This window comes from Canis lupus, chromosome 18, assembly GCF_003254725.2.
Source record: "Canis lupus dingo isolate Sandy chromosome 18, ASM325472v2, whole genome shotgun sequence".
NCBI lineage: Eukaryota > Metazoa > Chordata > Mammalia > Carnivora > Canidae > Canis > Canis lupus.
The window spans coordinates 40378733-40401206 of NC_064260.1; the positions used below are offsets into that span (position 1 = coordinate 40378733).

Genomic DNA, 22474 nt, shown 5'->3' on the forward strand with positions numbered 1-22474 from the left:
GGTAGACAGATGATAGATCAATAGGTGGACTGATAGAACGATAGATAGATAATCCTTTTATAATACTTAATTGTTAGATACCATGAACAAGATTTCATTCCTCTTTACTGGATTTGGACAAAGAACGGATTTGTCATCTCTTGAAACTACAGCGGAACCTGTAGTGAATGGCAGTGTTGTTGGGGCATGAGGTGGTAAAGTCCCTGAGTCCAGAATTGGCTCTACAGCTGACTCACCCACTTTATCAAACACTTAAACTTTCATGTGGCCCTGGGAATCTTGCTTTTCCTGCAGCCCGTGTCAGAAGACAGTTTGTATGAACTAGTAATATGCCAAGGAGATTAATAAACAATCAAGGATTAGGTTTTTAAAAGCTTTATTTTTAATGCAGCATGACTATGGCATATTTGAACTCCCAAATGAAATATATTATGGAGAAGGTCATTCTCCTAACTTCTATTCCAAGAAAGCAACATATAAATAAATGAATATATATATATATACAAATACATTGATATGTATGTATATAATTTACTATTATATCTAATAATTTAATACAATAATATAGAATTTTAAAAGTACAAGGTTTTAGGGGTTCCAAGTAGCTCTCTTGGTTAAACATCTGCTTATGCCCCAGATATGATCTCAGGGTCTGGGAATCGAACACTGTATCAAACTCCCTACTCAGGAAAAAGGCTATACTTCATTCCTCTGCTCCTCCCTCCACTGCAGTCATGTTTATTCTCTCTCTTTTTCTGTCAGTGATCTCTCCAAAAAAGTAATATATTTTTTAAATTAAAACAAAAGTAAAATGTTTTATGATAGACACTGAGGAGGGCACTTGACGGGATGAGCGCTGGGTGTTACACTATATGTTGGCAAATTGAACTCCAATAAAAAAATATACCAAAAAAAAAAAGAAACTGAATTTAGAATTGTAAAAATACAGAAATTATTAAGAATTAGTAACAGTGAACTAAACTCAGTTGAGGTAGTAACAGATTAAAAAATACGTTTCACAATGGACTGACCAATTGACTGAATATTCACTGCTAAAATATTGTTTATCTCTTGTCCTCTCTGCCTCTCTCTCTCTCGTTCTCTCTTTTAGGTTTCATTAAGAAAACACTATCAAATGTTTCTACATCATTCCTTGAATGTTCAGAATATTTACTGTAAGATACTTTATAACTAAACTACCATGTTGAAAAAGTATGAAAGCGCATTATGTAAATTATGATGAGTTTTCCCCATTTTGTAGACTTGTATCCAAATAGGTCCTTGCTAGAAACTAAAAAAAACACATTCAGCTCAAAAAGATGCCTTCTCTTACCGAATCCTGTAAATTAATGTTTATTATGCCTAAATAATCGGGTCGCTATAGTTATTGATATATTTCTTGTTTCATAAGCAACCAAGATAATAAATTGCAAATAAATGTTGTGGTTTCCACTTTATTCAGAAGAAAACAAATGAATGGTGGGGACTATACACTGGTAGTGGTATTTCCATGATCAAACATATGGATTAAACCTCCAAATACAGAGTATTCATTTCACAGAACGTTTCCTTACAGGTTAATTATTTCTAACCTGCATTTTCTCCACTTTGCCTGAAATAATGCAGCAAAATAACAGTACTACTGAGTTCATACTGTTAGGATTGACCCAAGATCCTATGAAAAAGAAAATGGTATTTGTAATATTTTTCATTTTTTATTTGGGAACTGTGGTTGGGAATTTGCTTATTGTTGTGACCATCAAGACCAGCCGGACACTTGGGAGCCCCATGTACTATTTCTTATTTTATTTGTCCCTTGCTGATTCCTGCTTTTCAACTTCCACAGCCCCCAGACTAATTGTGGATTCACTCTCTGCAAAAAATATCATAACTTACAATGAATGCATGACTCAAGTCTTTGCACTACATTTCTTTGGTTGCATGGAGGTTTTAGTCCTTATCCTTATGGCCTTTGACCGGTATGTGGCCATCTGTAAGCCCTTACATTACCCAACCATCATGAGCCGGCGGGTCTGCACCATCCTAATTGTTCTGGCATGGATTGGATCTTTTATCCATTCTATAGCCCAGATTATCCTGGCTTTGAGGTTGCCCTTCTGTGGACCGAGTTTGATTGATCATTACTGCTGTGATTTGCAGCCCTTGCTGAAACTTGCTTGCATGGACACTTATGTGATCAACCTACTGTTGGTGTCTAATAGTGGGGCCATTTGCTCAAGCAGTTTTGTGATTCTGATGATCTCCTACATTGTCATCTTGCATTCCCTGCGAAACCACAGTGCGGAAGGGAGGAAAAAAGCTCTCTCTACTTGTACTTCTCACATCATTGTAGTAATCATATTCTTTGGTCCCTGTATATTCATTTATACACGTCCCCCAACCACTTTCCCCATGGACAAGATGGTGGCCGTATTTTATACTATTGGGACACCTTTTCTCAACCCACTCATCTACACATTGAGGAATGCAGAAGTGAAAAATGCCATGAAAAAGCTATGGCATATCAAGATTACCTCAGAAAGCAGAAGATGAATTGAGGACTTTGGTTGATTACTTAATCTGTACAGATATCAAATATGATACTGTGTATCCTGATTTACCCAACACACTCTAATATATCACACCAGATTTCCTTACTTTTTTCAGTACTTCTGCCCTTAAACTAGTAGCTTCCCTTATATTGCCAGCTTGGTTCTTTCTTCTATTGAGAGCTCACTTTTGATGTTGCTGATTGGGAAATACTGCTCAAAACTCTGTCTATACTCTGGTATATTAATAAGAAAGATATTTATATAATCACAACTGTTCAAAAATGATCATCCATAAATAAAATATTTTATGACTTGTAATTACCTCTATAGCATGTTTCAAATAAGGTATCCTACAGTCTTTTCAACACATTCAGAGCAATGGAACTATTTTTTTGTGTTAGAAATTCCTTACATTATATCATTAGTTTGTCTTTATTTTTTTATTTTTTTTAAAGATTTTATTTACTTATTCATGAGAGACAGAGAGAGAGAGAGAGAGAGAGAGACAAAGACACAGGTAGAGAGAGAAGCAGGCTCTATGCAGGGAGCCTGATGTGGGACTCGATCCTGGGACTCCAAAGGCAGGCACTAAACCACTGAGCCACCCAGGGATCCCCCATTAGTTTATCTTTAAAAGTTCTACACAAGTGAACCAAAGGCCTACAGATGTGTGTGTGTGTGTGTGTGTGTATACATATATATATATATATATATGTATACACACACACCTTAAATATAATATATAATATATATAAATTCTTTATATCTATCTATCTCTCTATCTATATACACATAGTTTTCTTATTGTTTCTTTTGGCTATTAACATAATTGATACATTATGTATGGGATTTTTAAAGTGTTTTATTTCAAAGATATTGAGATATCCAGCTAATCTGTGTGATTGGTATATAAGTGCTATACCAAGAGAATTCTGTAATCAAAAGAGGGAAGGAGGCAAAATAATCTAGGCTGGCAAGACTAAATAAGAATTTAAAATACACCATAGATACAACATATTTTCTGAGATCGAAGTACAGAAAAGTAAAACCTAGTTTGAAGGGAAAAAAATGAGGAAGATGGCGGAGGAGTAGGGGCCTCAATTCACCTGGCCCCACCAACTTCCAAAGATAACTTTCAAACTATCCTGGACACCTACAAATCTGACCTGAGATTTTAAAGAGAGAATAGCCTGTACCCTACAGATAGAAAGGTTTTGGCTTCTAACAAAGTAGGAGGGTGGAAAAAAGTAAAATCAATCCAGTGGAGGAGGGGCCCTATGAGGAGCCGGTCTAAGGCAGCAGAGGGAGCCTCGGGGACAGGAAATCCCAGCCCTGGAGAAGGGGGAAATTTAAAATTCTGCACCGGATTCTTCCGGGATGGAAAGGCGCTTAGCAGGGAACTCGGGCAGGATCGAAGGAGGGGCAATGGAACCCCCAGGTTCCCGGGGTCAGAGGGGCACAGAGGAGGTGCACCCCAGGGGAGAGCATGCCACACACCCCAGGCCAAGTGCGGTAAAGGGCTGGAGGGCGCCGGGGGACCTCGGAGAGAAGCCAATAGGTCAGGAGGCGGCTCCCTGTGGAGGGGACTGCACCCTCTGCCTTCTGGTGCAGGGACCCCAGGAGCACGATTCCAGCAGCCCAGGCCCTGGATCCCAGGGCACCAGGGGGCACAGCCCAGGATCCTGCGCTCCCCCGGGACAGGCCGAGGCCAGGAAGGTCCAGGACAGTGAGGACGTTCATGCCGCGGTTGGACCCGGAGCTGTGCAGCTCAGCACCCCCCAACCCCCGGAGCATCCAGGCCCTTGTGGACTGGGAGCTGTGGTGGTTACTGCGGGAGCTGACTTCAGGGCTGGAGAGCTGGCCCCCATCAGTGTGGTTGTTCTTCCTGGTGTTACTCTGTGCCTGGTACAGAGTGGGGCTGCCAGAGAAAAGGGGCATCACAGGATAAACAGCTCCCACTGAGCCTGGAACCCATTGGGGGGAGGGCAGCTCCCCCAGATGCACACACCTGAGAATCAGCACAGCAGGCCCCTCCCCTTCTGGTCCTCCAGAAGACCAGCTGGAAGGACAGGGGAAGAGCAAGTTCTTGACCAAGCAGCACTGGAAAGCTCCAGGGGAAGTCAAGGGATTTACAGTATATAGAACTAGAGGGCATCCCTCCTTTTGTTTTTTCCTTTTTCCAGTACAACTCGTTTGTATATCAGACTGTAAATTTCCAATTTTTTTTTTTACTTTTCCGACCTTAGCTACAATATTTTACCATTTTTAAGTTTCTTCCTTTTTGACTTTCATATTTAAACCATTAAGACCATTTTCATAGGTCTTAGATATATTTTCCACTTCTAGATTTCCTTCAACAAGTTGTTGAGTACAACTTAATTTTGGGAGATATACAAGATATGTTTTTTTGTTTTGTTTTGTGTTTTTTGTTTTCTCTGCCTCATTTTGTTCTACAATGGTGGAAGTTATTTACCTTCTAAAACATGACCAGGGGGATCCCTGGGTGGCGCAGCGGTTTGGCGCCTGCCTTTGGCCCAGGGCGCAATCCTGGAGACCCGGGATCGAATCCCACATCGGGCTTCCGGTGCATGGAGCCTGCTTCTCCCTCTGCCTATGTCTCTGCCTCTCTCTCTCTCTCTCTGTGACTATCATAAAAAAAAAAAAAAAAAAAAAAAAATTTAAAACATGACCAGAATGCATCCAGAACCAAGTGGTATACCATGCTGGATCATTCTGTGAGATTCCTCATTCCCATTCTGCCCCCCTCTTTTATCTCACCGATGCTTTGGTGGTCAGTTTTGGGGCTTTCTACAAGTATTTCCTGTTTATATAAATTTGGGACTGAGTAGATTCTAACATACAGAACTTAATATACAGAGAAACAAGAGGATCACCCTCTAGGACCCCTCAGGTAGACTACATTCTCCCTCCACTACACCTTCGTCACCACCACCATCTCCCAGTCCCCCTCTCCCTTATTCCTCTCTTTTTTTTTCTTTCATTTTTCTCTTTGTTCTTTTCTCTTCTTTTTTCTTCTTTTTCTTTGGGATCCTTGGCCTTTTATTTTTTACTATTTTTTAAAAAAATTTGCTTGTCATTTTACTGTTCCTTTTGTTTTATTTCATTCTGATCTATGTTCTAAATTTCTAGTCTCTGACCTCGGCAAAATCATCTAGGATGAAATTTACTTAGGTTGTAGTTGATATTCTTGGCTCAGCCCATTCATACAGCCATTCTCCACCGAGCAAAATGACTAGAAGGAAGAAATTCCCACAAAAGAAAAAAATCAGAGACTGTTCTCTCTGCCACAGAGTTACAGAATTTGGGTTACAATTCGATGTCAGAAAGCCATTTCAGAAGCACAATTATAAAGCTACTGGTCACTGGAAAAAAGCATAAAGGATTCAAGAGACTTCATGACTGCAGAATTTAGATCTAATCAGGCTGAAATTAGAAATCAATTAAATGAGATGCAATCCAAACTGGAGGTCCTAACAACCAGAGTTAATGAGTTGGAAGAAAAGTGCATGACATAGAAGACAAGTTGATGGCAAGGAAGGAAGCTGAGGACAAAAGAGGAAAACAAAAGACCATCAGGAAAGGTTAAGGGAAATAAATGATAGCCCCAGAAGAAAAAATCTACATATAATTGGGGTTCCAGAGAGTGCTGAGAGGGCCAGAGGGCCAGAAAACATATCATAGCTGAGAACTTCCCTAAGTTGGGGAGGGAAGCAGGCGTTCAGATCTAGGAGATAGAGAGGTCCCCCATAAAATCAATAAAAACTGTTCCACACCTCAACATTTAATCGTGAAACTTGGAAATTCCAAAGATAAAGAGAAAATCTTTAAAGAAGCAAGAGAGAAGTGATCTCTAACTTATATGGGGGGAAAGATTAACAGCAGACCTCTCTACAGAGACCTGGCAGGCCAGAAAGGGCTGGCAGGATATATTCGGGGTCCTAAATGAGAAGAACCTGCAGCCATGAATACTTTATCCAGCAAGGCTCTCATTCAGAATAGAAGGAGAGATACAGAGCTTCCAAGATAGGCAGAAATTAAAAGAATATGTGACCACCAAACCTATTTCAGCTGTGCAAGAAATAAGAAGGGGGACCCTGTAAAAAAAGAGGACACAAAGAAATAATCCACAAAAACAGGGACTGAATAGGTATTATGATGACACTAAATTCATATCTTTATATAGTAACTCTGAACGTGAAAGGGCTAAATGATCCTATCACAAAGACGCAGGGTTTCAGACTGGATAAAAAAGCAAGACCCATTTATTTGCTGTCTACAAGAGACTCATTTTAGACCAAAGGACGCCAACAGCCAAAAAAGGAAAGGTTGGAAAAACATTTAACATTCAAATGGTCTTCAAAAGAAAGCTGGGGTAGCAATCATCATATCAGATAAATTAAAGTTTATCCCAATGACTGGGACACTATATCATACTTAAAGGCTCTAAATAAATAAACTGATAGATGATGGATAGATAGATAGATCGATCGAAAAAAGGAGGGGGAAAATGCGTATTATTTCACATAAATTTGGGTTCTATTGATGGATTGAAAGGAAGTACCAGAAACATCCATAAAAGCTCATTTGGCTTGTCTCTATTTAATTAAGTTAGAGAGAACCTACTTTAGCAGTAGGAAGCCACTGTCTTGGGCAGCCCGGGTGGCTCAGAGGTTTAGCGCCACCTTCAGCCCAAGGACTGATCCTGCAGACCCAGGAGCATCAAGATCAAGTCCCAAGTCAGGCTCCCTGCATGAAGCCTGCTTCTCTCTCTCTCCCTCTCTCTCTCTCTCTCTCTCTGTATCTCATGAATAAATAAGATAAAATCTTAAAAAAAGGAAGCCACTTTCTTTCCTGTTTGTCCTTTCTCAATAAATAGTGTCTATTCACAAGTTAGAGTTGCCAATAGAATATTGATGCTCACAGTGACCAGAAGGATTAAAAGCCATGCCTTGAATATGGGCATGCCAGGTGTAATATAATGAATTTTTAAAATTAATTGATTTCTGTGGATACACAACTACTAAATCAATGGGATATGTGCACCCAGATGTTTATACAAGCTTTACCTGCAATAGTCATTTGCAATGACAAGGAAAGAGCTAGAGAGTATTACGCTAAGTGAAGCAACTCATAGAAATATGATTTCACTTATGTGGAATTTAGAAACAAAACAAATAACTATCAGGAAAAAAAGAGAGAGGGGTCAAATAAAGAAATAGACTCTTAAATATAGAGAATAAACTGATGGTTGCCAGAGGGGAGGTGGGTAGGAGGATGGGTTAAATAGATGATGGGAAATAGGAATACACTTGTGATGAGCTGAGTGTTGATGTAAGGGTTGAATTACTAAATTGTACACCTGGAACTTTTATTACATTGAATGTTAACTAAATGGAATTTAAATATCCATTTTGAAATAAATAAATAAATAAACTCCTTGATTTCAGTGTATTCAAAGGTACCACATGCTAGTAACTGTTACAAGAATGCAGGTTTAATTCTTCATTTCATTATTTACCTGGAAAACCTTTTCAATACCAATATTTTCTTCCTGTCAAGGATTATTTTAAAATAAGTTCATTAAAATATCACATTTTCACTGTTCTCACTACTTTTTGCTTTCTGGAATATAATGAAGCTTAGTGCCTGCATTAGTGTTCCAAAGATGGCATATCGACATACAAAAATATATATATTTCAGTTGTAAAATGTTATTTTGATATACATATAATGTGAAAACATCACCACAATCTAACTAAGTAGCATTCTATTTTTCTCTATATAATTACCATTGTGCATTTGTCTGTGTGTGTGTGTGTGTGTGTAAGATTTTATTTAAGATCTATCCTTTTTGTTATTTCAAGTATGCATTATGGCGTTGTTAACTATAGTGACCATGCTATATATTAGATCTCTAAAATTTATTCATTCTACATAATTGAAATTCTTACCTGTCAAGGCCACAGAAGAGTACTCCCAAAAATATTTGGAGAGGAAAAACAGTTGTATAAAAAATAGATATCAGAATTTTCTTCATCAATTAACTGGTTTTAACTGTGTATTTTGTATTCTGCCAGAGGGGATAGGATGAAGATTTTATATTATGATAAGGAAAAAAACATTGACTTGGGAATAAGTTTGTTCTAGGTTCAACATAGAGCTTAGCAAAGTACTTCTTTATATATAAATGGAGAATATCCAAGCCTAACATTTGTTTACACAGAAGAATATGATCAGTTAGAGGACATATATAAATCCCAGGGTAGCTTTTCATTAAAATCGTAGAACAAAAATAAAAAAAATCAAAACCATAGGAAACGCACTCTTGGTTTACAGTGTGTCCTTAACAGTGGTGCAAACCTCATCATCTCTTAACATAAGATCCAGTGCTGATCAACCTACAATGTTTAAAAATCAGTTGTGAAAATGTAGATCAATATAGAAAAAGATCCTTCAAAGCAGCTCCTATAAAGTTTCTCCTGAGAATCTTCTGGAAAAAAAAATTCCATAAACTATCCCTGTGCATTTTTCTCTTTCCCTTTCCCTATTCTTTGTCTCTCCCTCTCTCTCCCAAAATATCATACTGCACTCACCTTTATTGTACTCACCTTTCTTCTTGTGATGATATGAGATGATAAAATGCCTACATGATGGGATGAAGTGAGGTAAATGAGGTAGGCATTGTGAGGTAGTGTTAGCTACTCTTGACCTTACAAGACATCAAATGAGGATCATTTGCTTCTGAACCATGCTTGACAGCAGGTAACTGACCCCATGGAACATGAACCATGAGTAAAGGGGACTATTGTATTATTGTCCTTGTTTTGCAAATAAGGAAACTTGAGTCCAAGATTGCACAAGTACTAAGAGGGAGGTCTACCTCTAAACCATTGATTTCAGCCATATGATTTGTAAGTGCCTATTTTTTCATTACACCTAGATACTATCTTCAAAATACAAATAAAGGCTTAAAACTGTCATCAATTGCACTCAAGATTTTCCTGAATGTACTGTCTTAAAAATAACCACCAACAAAATTATTACGGAAGAATTTAAAAATTTAAATTATGAGATCAAATTTTTATAAAATGAAGATTTATGGACATTAAAATTATTTTCTCTGTATCTTATATATATTATAAACAATATATATGTCAAAGTAATCTTTCAGGCATTTCTTTTTACTTTCTGTGTCTGTACCATGTAACAGCAAACAGATGTGATGCACCTCTGACTCTCCTGTGAATCTTGCATCCAAAGGAGCTTTCAGGAAAACATTGTTGGGAATACCATGAATTAAAGCATGAAGGGGTCCTGAGGGGGGAACCTCCCACAGGTATCTTATAGTAGCCAATGTGCTTGTGATTATAATTTGAAAAATAAAGTCTGTATTAGTAGAGGGGTCATATAGATGCTCTTGAGTCTTACTTGATATATTTCTTTTTTTTTTTTTTTAAGATTTATTTATTTGAGGAAGAGAGCAAGGGGAGGATCAGAAGGAGAAAGAGAGAGAAAGAGAATCCGGAAGCAGACTCCCCACTGACCATGGAGGACAAGGTGGACTGAATCCCAGGACCCAGAGATCATGACCTAAGCTGAAATCAAGAGTTGGATGCTTAACCGCCTGAGACACTCAGGCACCCCTTGATTTGTCCCTGGAAGGTTATTGCCTAAATGATTCAATATTTTTATAATGTTATAGTACTGATGTAATGTGGATATCTATTTTCTCTCTCTCCTCTTCTAGAATAATTTCCTCAAAGACTGGAGATATATATGTACATATAATTTTTTAATTGTTCACATCATCTGAGTTAAATATACAAAGAGATTATAGAAGATTATTAATATCTTACCCATCAACATAGAGTCATTGCCATTAGCATGAAGATTTTGAAATTATTCTCAATAGTTACATCCATTGGAAACTTTGAAATCCTATACATTGTTTTGTGTTACTAGGTATCATCTAATAGTAGGGTATCAGTTAGAATTTGGAAAATGCCATGATGCACAATTAGTTATTTTCCTTATTTTAGTTTTGTTTTTGTTTTACATTGTTTGAGTAAATCCAATTGAGTGAATTGTAGTCTTTTGTTCATAGCAGCAATCCACATGGGTTCATACTAGATCCATGTAAGTCTAATTTTACTTTATATTTTTTTATTCATTGTTCATTTGTACTTCTGCTTGCCACTTTTGTGCACCTACTGTATTCAGCTGTACTCAATTCCACTAGCCCAGGACATTGTATATTCCTTGTGATTTTCCTACAACTATCCACATCTTGAATATAACCTCTTCCAATACTATCCTCAAATTATGGCATTTGGTTCTGTCTTCTTGTGGCATGACCCTTTCTCATGGATGCATTTAATAATCTAGCCTTCAAATACATAAGTTTAGATAATTCATATGAAGAAAAATATGAATGTACCTTGACACTGGAAGATTTCAACCTTCCTCTTTCAATTATTGATGCATAAGGAAGGCAGTAAGTATAGAGGGTATAAAAGATCTGAACAATAGAACTTAAAAGTATATGGATATATACATCATATATATTATATATAGTATATATAATATATAACTATACATCTAACAAGGATATATAGATGGAATATACATAAAATTATTTTGTATGCACAGATGGGATATACATATAATAATTATATTAGATTATCTTTAAAAGCTTCACCATATTTAAAGATGTGACATTCTACAAAACTCTGAGTACAATAAAAGGTATAAGTAGATATACATATAGGTAAATATGAACGTAAGTACACAGACAAGCACAATATTGGAAATTAAAACTATACTTTGCAAAATATCTAGTTTGTTAAGAAATAAATCACACTGGAAATTTAAGAATCTACCTATACTTGAAATATAAGGAACATACTGTCTGCCAAAGTCTATAGGATATAGGAATAGTGGTACTTTTGAAGAAAATTATAACTTAAATATTTTAGAAAATATTAGAAAATTGGATATTTTGAATATTTTAATATTTTAGAAAATTAGAAAAGAGAAAATCTGAAAAAGAATATATCATTAGAAGACAGGAGCCCATCAAAAAGTAATATGGAGAACACATAGGCAAATCAAAGTGAAAATTAAAAAGAAAAATACAAAAGAAATAATAAATTTTGACATTGAATCTTTGAAAAGCCTTTCAAAATAGTTGAAGTTTTAACAATATGGATCAATATAAAAGAAAAAGATATAGTATTTAGTGAAGAATAACATAACTATTGGTAAAAATGGAAAGGAGAAATATAAAACATTATCAACAACCAAATGCCAATAATTTTAAAGGATAAACAGAAAAACATGTTTCTACAAAAAAATTATAACAAAACTAACCGGAGAAGAAATACAGAAGATAACTAGTCTATAACTAGTAAAACTAGAGTTAAACAAAAATAATCCAGTAAAGGAATACCAGTCTCAAATGGATTTATAAGATTTTACCATAGTTTTTCAAAATAGATTATTCCACTCTCTTACAGTTTCTCATAAATGAGTAAAAATGAAACTATCATTAATTCATTTTGCAAGGCTATGGTTACAAGGAAATACAATTAATCTTTGATCCTTTTCCTTCTGAGGTTCACTATAAAAATCTTAATAATATATTAAATTAACTTTATAAAAAGTCAATGTTCCATCACCAAGTTTTATCCCAGATATTCTTTAATAGTTTATTATTAGAAACTTGAAAAATATGTCATCAAGCTGGAAATTAAAAGTGAAAAAACAAGTATATATTTCAATAGATGTAGAAACAGCATGTGATAAACTTACAAGTTCATCATAAAAATGTTGTGGGGGCCATGAATAAGGGGGCCATTAAAACTTTAATGGGGGCCATTAAAACTCAAAAATATATTAATACAAAGGAGCTTGCCTAATACTAAAAATAATATTTCTTAAAAATCCTACATAAAATGTTATTTTAGAGGGATGAAGTTAGATACATTCTCTTTAACAACAAGAATGAGACAAAATGCTCATTTCTATCACCATTCTATTCAACACTGTAATGCAGCACAGTGAGACAAAAATCCGATCTGTATGGCCACCTGGGTGGCTCAGTGGTTGAGTGTCTGCCTTTGACTCAAGTCGTGATCTTGGGGTCCTGGGATTGAGTCCTGCAGCAGGCAGAAAGCCTGGTTCTCCCTCTGCCTGTGTCTCTGCCTCTCTCTCTCCATGAGTTTTGCTGAATTGATTGAGTTTTCCTTTCACAAATGAGTTCTCTGTAGCATGAGATACTGTTTGATAGCATTATACCCACAGTCGACCTTCTCTGAACACTGGAGTCAATCCTCTCAAACCCCGCTCTTGCTCTATCTACAATTTTATGCACTCTTCTAAATCTTTTGTTGTCATTCCAACAATCTTCACAGCATCATCACCAGGAGTAGATTCCATCTCAAGAACCACTTTCTTTGCTCCCCCATAAAAAGCAACTCCTCACATGTTGAAATTTGATTATGAGATTGCAGCAATTCAGTCACATCCTCATCCTCCACTTCGGATTCTGGTTCTCTTGCTATTTCCACCGCATCTGCAATTATTTCCTCCACTGAAGTCTGGAACCCCTCAAAGTCATTCATGAGAGTTTAAATCAACTACTTTCCAACTCTTATTAATGTCAGTATTTTGATCTCTTCCCGTGAATTACAAATGTTCTTAATGGCATCTAGAATGGTGGATCTTTTTCAGAAGGTTTCAGTTTACTTTTCCCAGATCCATCAAGGAATCACCATCTATAGTAGTTATAGCCTTACAAAATGTATTTCTTAAATAATAAGATTTCAAAATCAAAACCAATCCTTGCCCATATAATATAACAGATGTACATTAGCATGAAAATGTGAATCTCTTTGAATATCTCCATCAGAGCTTTTGGGTGACCAGGTGCATTGTTAATGAACAGTCATATTTGGAAAGGCATCTTTTTTTTCTGAGCATCAGACCCAAGAGTGGGTTTCAAATATTCAGTAAACCATGTTGTACACAGATGTGCAACATGCCATGCAGCATTTGTCGTTCTACTTATGGAACATAAACAGAATAGATTTAGCATAATACTTAAGGGTCCCAGCATTTTCAGAATGGCAAATGAACATTTTCTTTATCCATTCTCCATTGATGGATAGTAAGGTTATTTTCATACCTTAGATTTTATAAATAATTCTGCAATGGAAGAATGAAAGACTTTCTGTGAAAAACCACAAAATACTTTTGAGGGTAATTAAAGAAGACCTAATTAAATAGAAACACAGTTCATATTCATGGCTTAGAAGACTACGATAAAATAAGATGGCAATATTCCTCAAGTGATCTACAGATTTCATGCAACCTTTACAAAGATATCAATAGCCCTTTTTGTCAAATGGAAAGTTAATCCTAAAATTTAAAAGCATTGTATGGGCTCCAGAAATAAAATAATACATGTTCTACACAAAGTCTTTCAGAAAATGGAGAGAATACTACACAATTAATATATGAGGTTGGTATTGCCTAGATGCCAAATTCATATTACAAGAAAAAAAAAATGACAAACATCCGTTATGAACTCATTCTCAAAGATCTTAAACAAAATACCAGTCAACCAAATCCATCGATGCTGCTTTAAAAATAATAATTAACCATGATGATGTAGAATTTATGCTAGGAATAAAAGGTTGATATAACATTTAAAAATCCATGTAATTCACTAAGTTAACAGAATGAAGAATTAAAAGGTCATTTCAAGTTGATATAAACATCATTGGATAAATTTCTATTGATTTTTATGATTAAAAAAAGACTTTAACAGGGGCACCTGGGTGGCTCAGTCATTTAAATGTCTGTCTTTGGCTTAGGTCATGATCCCAGAGTCCTGAGATTGAGCCCTGCATTGGGCTCCCTGCTCAGTACAGAAGCCACCTTCTCCCTCCACCCCTCACCTCACTCTCATGCTCTCTCTCTTACTCTGTCTCTCAAATAAATAAAATCTAAAAAAGAAGATCTTAACAAATGAAGAAAAGAATTTTTTCAGCTTGATAAGAAGCATATCTATAAAACCTACAAGTATTATATTATTTAAGAGTAAATTCTTTTTTTAGGATTGGAACAAATCAACCATGTCCACCCATCATTTCTTTTCTGCATTGTCCCTTATATTCTAGTCACTGCAGTAAGATGAGAAAAAGAAGTAAAGACATGCAGATTGGAAAAGAAGAAGCAATTTGTCAAAATAGATTTATGTTAAGATGACCTGATTATGTAGGCAGAAAATGTTAAGTGCCTACAAAAATTCTAATGGACCTAATTAGTTCATTTAGTAAGGTCACAAGATGCAGTGTAAAGATAAAATACCATACATACTTCTATAATTGCAACAATTAGAAATTAAGATTAGAAACAATATTATGTAGAATATTATTTTAGAACATAAAATTTTGAGGAGTGCCTGAGTGGCTCCATTGGTTGAGTGTCCAACTCTTGGTTTTGGCTCAGGTCATGATCTTGTGGTTGTGAGATCTAGCCCTCTGTCAGGCTCCTTGCTCAGCAAAGAGTTGGCCTGAGATTCTCAGTCTCTCCCTATATCCCCTCAACTTGTGCTTTCTCTCTGAAATACTAAAATAAATAAGTAAAATATTTAAAACAAAATTGAGGAATATTTTTTTAATTTTTTTTAGAGAAAGAGAGTAAGTGTGGGTGGAGGGTAGAGGGAACAGGAGAGAGAGAATCTCAAGCTCAAGATCCTGAGATCATGACCCAAGCCAAAATCAAGAGTCAGATACTCAACTCAACAACTGAGTCACCCAGGTTTCCAGGAATAAATTGTAAACTCATTCATGTATATTCAAGAAATATATATGAAAACTAGAAAGCACTGCAGAGAAAAATAAAGTACAAAATTGAAGAAATATACCTTGACATTGGGGTTAAAAGACTCCAATTTTACCATATTATTTCATGTTTTCAATACAATTTAAATAACAATCTCAAGAATATTTTAAAAGAAATCAACAATTCTATCTGAAATGTTTGTAGAAATATACAAATTTATTGAAATCTAGAAGGTAAAATCATTAAAAAAAAACCCCACAACATAGTTTGAATGCTTAATCTACTTAAATTCAAGAATTGCTATAAAGCTCCCATTATCAATGCTCTGTGGTATTGTCATAAGGATAAACCCTCAGACCTCAAAACAAATAAAACACCCAGAAATAAGCCTGAGTATATGAATTTTTAAAAAGATATCAAGTAATTCAATGAGAAAAGTATAGACTTTTCCACAAATTATACCGGATCAATTGGGATATCCATAGAGGGAAAAAAAAAAAAAAAGGAATCTAAAACCACAACCTCACCTCACACCACACTCAAAATTAACTCAAAATGAGTCAGAGGCCAAAATGTTCAAGCTAAATCCACAGAAATTCCAGAAGAATTCTTTTTGAACTTGGAGGTCAACCAATATTTAATATTTGTTAGATATAAAACAATAATCATGAACTATAAGAAAAGATTAAAAATTGCAATTCATCAAAGTTTTAAAATTCAGTGCTTATCAGGTAACACCATTTATAAAAGAAGAGGCAATCCGTGGAGTAGCTGAAAATTTTGTATATATGCGTATCATATATGTGATAAAGACCTGAATTGTATGTAAAGAACATTTATAATTTAGTAACCAGGAAACCAGAACCCTTATTTTTAAATTATGTGAAGGACTCAAACAAAAGTACACAAAAGAAGGTATACAAATGGCCAATAATAAGATTTAAAAAAAATCAACATCATACGTCATCAAAGAAAGCAAATTAAAACCACAATAATGCATCATCACATGGCCCCTAGAATGACTCAAAGGAAATAACTAACAGTACCAAGTGACAAAGATGTGGAACAACTGGGAGTCTTCTTGTGTTTTGATCTCTCTCCACAATTTTAATGTTGCCTAGTACTCTGTACTGACCAAACCATGAATCCCAAAGAAAACTGAGAGCCTTTTAGAATTTCTATTTACTTCCTGCCTCCTGATGAATATGGAAAAATAAAAAAACAGCTTTTGGAGGGAAGAAGTATAAAATGACTACCATTGATTTCATGCCCTCACTGCTTTAGCTCTCAAGCAATCAGTAGCAGGTTCCAGAAAAGTTTTATTATTGCTAAGAAGGCAGAAGTTCTCTCTGTGACATGAGTCAACAGGTAACTACATTAGAGATCCCACACTGGAATCATGCCATTTTTCTATTTACCTTTAGCTTTCTTAAAAACTCAGGTTCACATAGAAAAAGGTGATTCTTACATGCTTGGGTTCAAAGTACATGGAATGCAATTCCCTATTCAAAATTTCATGTTTGTCTAACATGTCTCTTTAGCATGGTTTCTAAGACAAAGTCTTTCCATCAGAGGAGATAATTAATTCCTGGGAGAGAAAGTAGCAGCTATAAGACAAGGTCCTTGAACCTTTATGGAAACCTCTTTAAATATCCATGCAGTGTAAGGTGAAAATGATTTTTGTTGACCACATTTCCAGAGGAAGATTCATTATGGTTAGAATAAGCCATTTGAAGGTGTTTCCTCCACATTTCTTGCTTTTTTGCCTATGGGACCAGAGCCATCTGTAGATGATTTCTCCATAGTGTTTCAAAAGAATCCATTTTAAATTCAAATCCCAAGTGTTCTGTAAAAAGTTTTTGAGGACATAGGCTAGAAGAGAAGCTTCTGACTTATAAAAACACTTTCTTAAAAACTGTTGATTTGATATCAAATTACTTGAAGAATTTCTGAGTGTGTCGTAGCTTTCCTATTGAAAGTTACTATCTAAGAAGAGATCAGTTAGAAGATGGGATTATTTCTGAACACCCCAAAGCATCATTAAGGTCTTCTAAGTCTGTATGGTAAGTTTTCAATATTGCTGATTATCTTGAAGATTGTTACTTCCCCTATATTTTAATCATTGCTTCAGTCCCTTCAAACATAGTAATGCAGTATTCCATCCTCACCTCATTTCTTCAAAAGATACTTGGTAAATATCATCTATCTAAACTGACACATGAAAACATTTGAAAATCATGGAACTGAAACCAATTGTAGGACTCCACTCTTCATCACCAGACAGCATGCTTTTGCAATGAGGTGTGTTTTAATAATCTAGACTCATAATGAGAGTGAAAACAAAATGTAAATATATTTCTCACATAAAAAAGACACAAGTATGAATAATAAATGCCACTGATCCATCATTTCTTTAGTCTAAGCATGAAAGGTTAATTCTTTCTGATAACAAAAGCTATGGCTAATTGAGTCCCTATGGCTTATTTATTCATTGATTTTTTTAAAAAGATTTTATTTATTTATTCATGAAAGACACAGTGAGAGTCAGAGACATTGACAGGGGACAGTGAAGCTCCTTTCAGGGACTCTGATGCATGACTCGATCCCAAGACCCCAGGATCACTCCCTGAGCTGAAGGCAGACACTCAGCCACTGAGCCCACCAGGCATCCCTGCCTTCTTGAAAAGTAAAATTAAAATGATTCTTCCTAAACATCTTGCACAGTTAAATTATCGAATAATTAACACTCAAAATGTCAATCATTCGTATATCTTAGGTGCATACACAGTTAAAAAGGTGATGAAAGTCCTCTGTGTGTACAACATGGTGGTGATATATTCAAATATGTTTCCTTAATCAATTTGCATCAAAAGCTTTGAAGTGGATATTATTAATCTTGCTTTACAGATGAGGAAACAAGGATGAAATGTGCTAGAAATGCACTCCAGATAAAAGAAGATGCAGGTGGAAAAATGAGAATTCTAACCTTGTCTTCTTGATTTTCAGACCAAATAGTTAACAACAGTGGAAACCTTTTTTAACATTTTACAGATGGTTTTCTTTGGAGATGGAATGTAGTAGGGAGAACTGGGTCTGAGAGAGAGAGAAGTCAAGGTAAAAAGACCTTTCAATGAGTACAGTACCACATTTTATTTGATAATTGACACTTCAAACATGTCAGTGTATGTGTATGTGTGTGTCTGCTAATGTAATTGTGTTATACACATTTGCCTCTACAGGAGTAATAAGACCATTATAACTATTACAGTCATATAAAGGTTACTAGTTCAACATTGCAAGTTATAGCAATAAAGAATTCGGAGGAAAATTTTTAAGTATAATTAGAACGAATCTTGGCTCTGACATTAATTAGCATCTTGATCTTGGCAGGGTAACAATAGTGGGAATTATCTTACAGGTTTGTGGTGGGGATTAAATCAGCAAATGTGTACAGAAACACTCAAGGCCACTAAATATTCAATTTTAATAAATACTGTTGCTGTTATTATTACCACCAACATAAGTCTCTAAGACTGATCCACAATTCAAAATGGATAATATAATACCAGATACACAGGATGTTTTCAGTATTAAATGGGATCCTTTACAGAGTACTTGCTACTATACCATGAGCATAACAATCAATTGTGTTCTATGTTGCAATTATATATTTAGCAACTATAATGTTATGGTATTTAAACAATAAGCATTATAACTTATTTTTATAGTAGCTTTTGTATACTTTCTTTACATACCCACCTCCAATGCCCTATTACTCCTATGTCAACTATTATAAATAATCTCCTAACTGGAGTTTCTATCTCTGGCTTCCATCCCCTTACTGAACTTCACCCTACTTCACCCAAGACACATGAAGATCTTCATTAAAATTATAGCTCTATTCCTCTTCCTCAAATTTATCTTCACTTTTCTACCTATCTTCTCAATGTCTCACCATGGTGCCCCATTTCCTAACGACAAAGGGAAAATATGTTAACCTTGCATCCTTAGCCTTTACATCATAACCTACCTCCCTTTATCTACTTCCCTGTCACTTGTGTACACTACACTACTTCATGTTAGGCTTAGTCACCTCAGATGATGAAGTATACACTGAAGATCTCCAGCCTGTGTATTTCCTTATGTCTATACTCAACAGAAATTTCACCCAGGAGATAATTTAAGTAATCTTCAAGGACAAAGAACTTATGTTCTATCTCAAAAAAACTTATGGAGAATAAACAACTCAGTAGAATCTAGGCTGTTATTATTTACTAGATGAAGAAGCTTAATAAATTCAAGTTTGCAATAACAAAAGGGATTTCTTTTTCAGGTGATGTAATTAAGTATAATATGAAATAATGGGGAATAGAAACAATGTGACAGAGTTTGTTCTACTGGGGCTCACAGAGAATCCAAAGATGCAGAAAATCGTTTTTGTTGTGTTTTTGATCATCTACATCATCTCTGTGGTAGGAAATGTGCTCACCGTGGCAGCTATCACCACCAGCCCATTATTGGGGTCCCCCATGTACTTTTTCCTGGCCTATCTTTCCTTCATTGATGCCTGCTATTCTTCTGTCAATAACCCTAAACTGATTGTAGATTCACTCCGTGAAAAGAAGACCACCACATTCAATGCATGTATAACCCAAATCTTTGGGGAACATTTTTTTGGAGGTGCTGATGTCATCCTGCTTACTGTGATGGCCTATGACCGCTATGTGGCCATCTGCAAGCCACTGCACTACATGACCATCATGAATCGGCAGGTGTGTGGCTTGCTCATGGCAGTGGTGTGGGTGGGAGGCTTTCTTCATGCAGCCATACAGATCCTCTTTATCATCCCTCTACCCTTCTGTGGCCCTAACGTCATAGATCACTTTATGTGTGATCTGAATCCTATGCTCAATCTTGCCTGCACTGATACCCACACTCTTGGGTTCTTTGTTGCTGCCAACAGTGGTTTCATCTGTGCCTTAAACTTCCTCCTCCTCATGGTCTCCTATGTGGTCATTCTGCGCTCCCTAAGGAACCACAGCTTGGAGGCGAAGCGCAAAGCCCTCTCCACCTGTGTCTCCCACATCACAGTGGTCGTCCTATTCTTTGTGCCCTGCATATTTGTGTACATGAGACCCGCAGCTACTTTACCTATTGATAAAGCAGTTGCAGTTTTCTACACTATGATAACACCCATGTTAAATCCCTTAATCTATGCCTTGAGAAATGATCAGATGCAAAAAGCCATTAGGAAATTGTGCAGTAGAAAAGTTATTTCAGATGAGAAATAAATATGCCTGAAGTTCAACATTGATTCAATGGAAAGAAAAAGATCAAAAGGACATTGGCATTTGCCAGTAGATTATCTCAGCAAGGAATACTTACAAGTAAAAAAAACAAAAACAAAACAAAGCAAAAAACTAAACTGCTATGAATAATAGATCCTGCACTGAGTGGAGCAGAAAAATGTGCAAGAAAGAGTAAACCCAACTACAGACTATGCTACAAACCTTATACATATTTTAACCATCTATAAATTCTAATGTTTTATTAATAATTCTGCTCATTTTTATAAACCGGGCTTGATGAATACAAGTTGCTTAATAAATCATGGTAAAAAATAAATATGGGGTCATAGAAACAAAGAGTTTTTTGACCTATGAGGGATAATTAAGATTACCCCAAGTTTCCAAATTTCCCTTTAGATGTCAAGTCATTTTGTATTGCTCATATCACCCATCTTATGCTGCTAAACTATCAGATAGAATGAGGGTCCAAATAAATCAACATCTAATTATTTGAGAAGAATTCCTATTTATTAAATAGAGTCACACTCTACAGAGTACTTAACTACTTATTAAAAATTTTTTGATAAGACAGTGTGTCTGATGTGCAATAAATATTGAATGAGTAAATAGTGGTATAAAGGAAGATGAATAAAGGCAAGAAATTGTAGAGCAAAGAAATAGTACTGGACACAAGGGACTTTTTTCCTACTCTTATCTGATTAAGACTTTTGAGAATTCTAGGTAGATCTCCTCGAGAAACCACAATTTGTTTTAACTTCTGCTTAAACTGTGTAATGAGAAAGAAATTGAAATGGAGATTCTCAGTGAAGGAGCAAACAGCTTACCTTGATATTCACCATGCTCTCAACAAGATTTCCTCATCTTATGAATGTGAGCTGTTCATGTCATTGTACTCTGTTAATTAGTTTACTTGTAACATTTCATTATGAAAAGCTGTGTTTAAAAATATGTGTGTGGTTCCATCTACATGCAAAACAACTTGAGAATAAATATATTCCATTTATTTATATTTGATAATGTATCCCTCTCTCATTCATCAATAGAAGTTTCTTAAGTCCAAAGAATATATCAAAGACATTGATGGTTGCTGGGCCTTCAATGATGAATTGAGAGGAACCTGGTCTTGCCTTCACAGAGCTTAGAACCCACAGAGAAAGACCCAGAGAGGAGCAGAAAGGGACAACATCCTGTTAATAAATGGTAAGGTAGTGGCAGCACAGGGTGCTAGGAAAGCATGTTTGGGGGACACACAGCAAAGATCGGGAGTCAGGAAGATTTCCTAGATGAAAAGACATCAAAAATGGATGAAGGGGAATCATCAGAGTGAAAAGGCCTATGTTAGGCTGAGAGTATTTTTGGGAAAAGATGTATAACAAACGCCAGGGGGTGAAAAAGTGTATGCAGAAAACCTAATTAATTCAATATGGTTATAGCTATTCACTCAATAACTAATTATTGAACAACTCCTGTGTATTGGGTTCTAAGCTGGACACTGAGTTTGTAAAAGTCTGCGTAGTAAAATACGAAAATGGAAAATTAGTGACAGGGAAGATCAAGAAGAGTCTCGTGATTGTGTTTAAGCTGAATGCTAAGGACCATGGAGAGAACATTGAAAAGTTCTTCCCCATCCTTTCATGGCCTATACCTTATTTCTTTTTGCACTGAAATGTACCCCACTGTCTGATGTTGCACTTTATCTATCCTAACCTATTGAAGGACATCTTGGCTGCTTCCAACTGTTTT

General features: G+C 35.8%; 2 protein-coding genes across 2 annotated transcripts; both read left to right on the plus strand.

Moving 5' to 3' along the window:
• Positions 1-1620: 1620 nt before the first annotated feature.
• LOC112663634 (olfactory receptor 4C11-like) lies at positions 1621-2553 on the plus strand. The gene has a single exon (XM_025452703.1). It carries the CDS (start codon positions 1621-1623, stop codon positions 2551-2553), a length of 933 nt encoding a protein of 310 aa, XP_025308488.1.
• A 17230-nt stretch (positions 2554-19783) lies between these two features.
• On the plus strand, positions 19784-20713 carry LOC112663633 (olfactory receptor 4C46-like). The gene has a single exon (XM_025452702.1). It carries the CDS (start codon positions 19784-19786, stop codon positions 20711-20713), a length of 930 nt encoding a protein of 309 aa, XP_025308487.1.
• Positions 20714-22474: the final 1761 nt, after the last annotated feature.